This window comes from Silene latifolia, chromosome 11 (genome assembly GCF_048544455.1).
Source record: "Silene latifolia isolate original U9 population chromosome 11, ASM4854445v1, whole genome shotgun sequence".
Lineage (NCBI taxonomy): Eukaryota > Viridiplantae > Streptophyta > Magnoliopsida > Caryophyllales > Caryophyllaceae > Silene > Silene latifolia.
The window spans coordinates 156,478,219-156,481,796 of record NC_133536.1 but is presented as its reverse complement, the minus strand read 5'-3'; the positions used below and the strand labels follow the sequence as shown (position 1 = coordinate 156,481,796).

Below are 3,578 nucleotides of genomic sequence, written 5' to 3'. Positions count from 1 at the left end.
ATAGCTTCTCCATTTTTCTTCGGGAATCTCGGAAGAAACGTGAGGCGAGACAGAGGCAAAGTCGGACACAAACTCAAAATGCAAAAAGCGAAAGACAATTGAGAGTCCTAAGTCAAAAAAGGTAGAAAGTGGTAAGAGTAGAACAATTGATCGTCGGTGGCAAGATCAAACAACAACTTGAAAACTCTTTTGGACCAAAAATTTGAGTCTAGACGATTAATGTCCAAGGTAGTCAGTATGATGGGCGATACTCAAGTAAGCGATGTCTACTTGACCGAGGATGTCTTAGGATCTAAGCGAAGGTTGCGCCTAGCCAAGGACGACATTCTCGCACTATTGAACATGGAGAAGCTTTCCCTTCCAGTCATTCAGACTTTTCTTGGGTATGTAATGACTCCGGATTTAAAATTGCATCTCATATATTTAGTTTGACATTGGTCATTGATTTTATCTTACAATTTTGGTTATACTTGTATGTTTATTGTTATAGGTACTTGTTTAGCGTCTGTGACATCAAAACGTATGGGTTCTTATGTCCAGAAGTGACTTCATTATTAGGCCATGCTCAAGATGATGCAATAACACTTATCTCTACAAGGATGCAAGCCTTGAAAAAAAAAATTTACTTCGCTCCATATGGTGCTAAGTAAGTACTAAACCTTACCGCCTCGTATTAAAAAATGTATCAACAGTTTGATTATTGATTATTATGTAATAAATTACAAATTATTCACAGGGATCATTGGATGCTCCTTGTATTTGACGTTGTTGATCGTAATCAAGTACTTTGGTTTGATTCAACGGGAAATTCAGTGCCTTCAAAGTTAAGAACCTACATTAATACGTAAGTTGAACTTGATAGTTATTATGCATGCACAATGTTATTTGAATGTCCATTTCGAACTATATTCACGACAATTATTTATTGGAAACCTTATATAGAGCTATACGAGTGTACGGCTACAACGGTGGGGCAAGAAAGAGTTCTCAAACACCGCAATGGCTGAAAATTAATGTAAGTTCATTACTATATCAGATGTCTACTTGTTTTATTACGTTTAAATAGCAAAAAATGGTTGCTTTAATTTGCCGACATCTTTGTTTTAGTGTGCTCGTCAAGAAGGTGATACAGAATGCGCGTACTACATAATGAGGTACATGCTGGAAATTGTGACTCGTTCAGACCCGACGAAAGCTATCGATGAGGTCAGATTACCCGAAATTTTAAAACTCTTGTATAATGTTTTCAAGTAATGTTTACCCCCTTGCCTGATCAACAGTAACTATGATAGCCTATGATGGCACCTTGCTTGTTGTCGCCTTGCCAAGTTTTACTACCATAAAATCCCATTATTGAGCTTCAAATTTGTTTTAGTATTTGTGGTATTATATAAGACGTCGTCATGTGCATGATTTTCAGGTTTTTCAAGACAAAATGGCATATTCACAAGATGAAATCGATGAAGTTCGGGACTTGTGGGCGAACTATTTTTCGAATGCCTAGTTGTAGTAGTAATCTATTAGTTTGATTCTGAAAACTCTGTTTGTCTCGGGATCTTGAAGGCCATGTTTTGTTGTCGTAAGAAACGTATTACGAAACCTTTGTTGGATTGTTTAAATTAGCTGCTTGAATTCAAACAATGTATGACGAACAACGTTTGTCAAAATTTGGTATGAATTTGATATGTTTGGTTGAATGGCCTCCAATTTGGGTAAGCCATCTATGAATGGAATATGGTTTGCCATTTATGAATGGCCTCTGTTTTGGATTAACAGTTCATTTGCATTAGAAGTACCATTTCCAATTTTTTTTTTTTAAAAATTGACAAAATAATGGACATCGGTTCAGCAGGAAATTGGATGTAAACCGTTTCTAAAACACATGAAGTTTTGGAAAAACTCTGATGTGTATGGGTACTAAAGGACATCGGATTTGGAAAGTAACTGATGTACAAGATTGTAAAGGACATGGGATTATGAGTAAAATCTGATGTGTATCAATAATAATGGACATGGGATATATAAGAAATTCGATGTCCATCCAAGTAAAGGACATGGGATTATGAGTAAAATCTGATGTGTATCAACAATAATGGACATGGGATATATAAGAAATCCGATGTCCATCCAAAAATGGACATCGGTTGTAAATCCGATGTGCATTACTACCATAAGGACATGACCGAACTCTACATCGGAGCACTATCCCATGTCCATGACCCTAAAACTCCGATGTAGTAAAGGGTTCTTGTAGTAGTGCAACGGATGTGAGGACCACCCTCCTCCGCCAATCTTGCGGCCCAATAAGCCTCGGTAGAAGCAAAACTATCCGAGTACAATTTCTTCCTCATGGTAAGGTGACGAAAGGAATAAGAAGAAGAATCAACCGGAGGCTCTTCATACCTTAGCCTCTCCAATAGCCACAAGAGCCTTGTCCAAAGCTTGGATGATCTCGCTAAGCACCAACCACGATGAATATCTACCATGCTCCATTTGCTCAACCACATGGATAAGGGTCATGCTACCATAACATTTCGGCCCCTCCTTCTTCAAAACATCAACAAAGAGGTACACATGGATAAGGCAAAAGGCAAGAGCCCTTCTCCTAGCCACCTCCGAAACATTGACATCTAATCGGTTTGAAAAGATGTTGATAAGAGCCAACATATCCATACCATGAGGAGCAAGAAGGAAGTTGACTTGACTTGTCGACAAACCCAACATGGAACGGAATTTCTCCTTATAGCACAACCGAGTCGGAGGGAGCATCGGAACACAACCCGGCCACCCACCAATGGCTCCAACTTCTTCGGCAAGAGGACAAATTTCACCCTTCGGGAAAACGAAAACATGGTGTTTCGAATGCCAAAACCGAGAACATGCTTCGAGAAATGAGGGTTGCACCTTGACTTGACGGAGCACCAACAATTGACCAACTCCCATGCAAACGAGTTGATACTTTTCGGAAGGCGACAAATCCCGGCACTATTGTCGCAACGCATTCTCAAAGGCATCCATGAAATATTTTTGTGCAAGAAGAAGAAGTTTTATAGAGATGTTTTTGTGTTTCGGATGATGAAACAATGAAGCGCAAACATCACTATTTTTACAAAAATGATCAGCGCGTTTTTCAGAAAATGGGGAGAGCTGGCTTCCATCGCCAGACAGCTCGCGCCTCTTTAGGCCTTCCCCAGGATTCCTGCTCTTGACTTGTCTCTTTCAAGTTGTGTTTTCTCCTGACACCTCAAACCTCCCGCCAGGACGCTCGCGCCTCTTCGGGATGATCCAGGATATTTTGTGTTTCCTCACACTCACATTTCCTTGTTTTCGCGTTTTACGAAATCCGACACGGTTTCCATGACGCAACTTTAAACATACGGATTTTTCTTTCTTTTTTAAAAGGGGGAAGGGCTAGTCGGCCCGATCCGCAACGGATCGTTTCCATGTCAATCAAAATTCAGAATTTTTTTCGCTTTTTCACGATTTTCCTCCAAAATAAAAATCGAAAATTGATAACACGATATTAGTTTTCCTCCAAAATTCAAGCACTCACAAATTCGAGTCTTGACCTCAAAAAT

The 3,578-nt window shown here is 39.5% G+C and overlaps 1 protein-coding gene across 1 annotated transcript; it reads left to right on the top strand.

The window, feature by feature from the left end:
- Window positions 1-240: 240 nt before the first annotated feature.
- On the top strand, window positions 241-1,749 carry LOC141614195 (uncharacterized). The gene is made up of 6 exons (XM_074432953.1): window positions 241-383; window positions 491-646; window positions 737-844; window positions 943-1,015; window positions 1,108-1,206; window positions 1,421-1,749. Exons 1-6 carry the CDS (start codon window positions 241-243, stop codon window positions 1,502-1,504), a joined length of 663 nt encoding a protein of 220 aa, XP_074289054.1. The 3' UTR covers window positions 1,505-1,749.
- The last annotated feature ends 1,829 nt before the right edge of the window (window positions 1,750-3,578 follow it).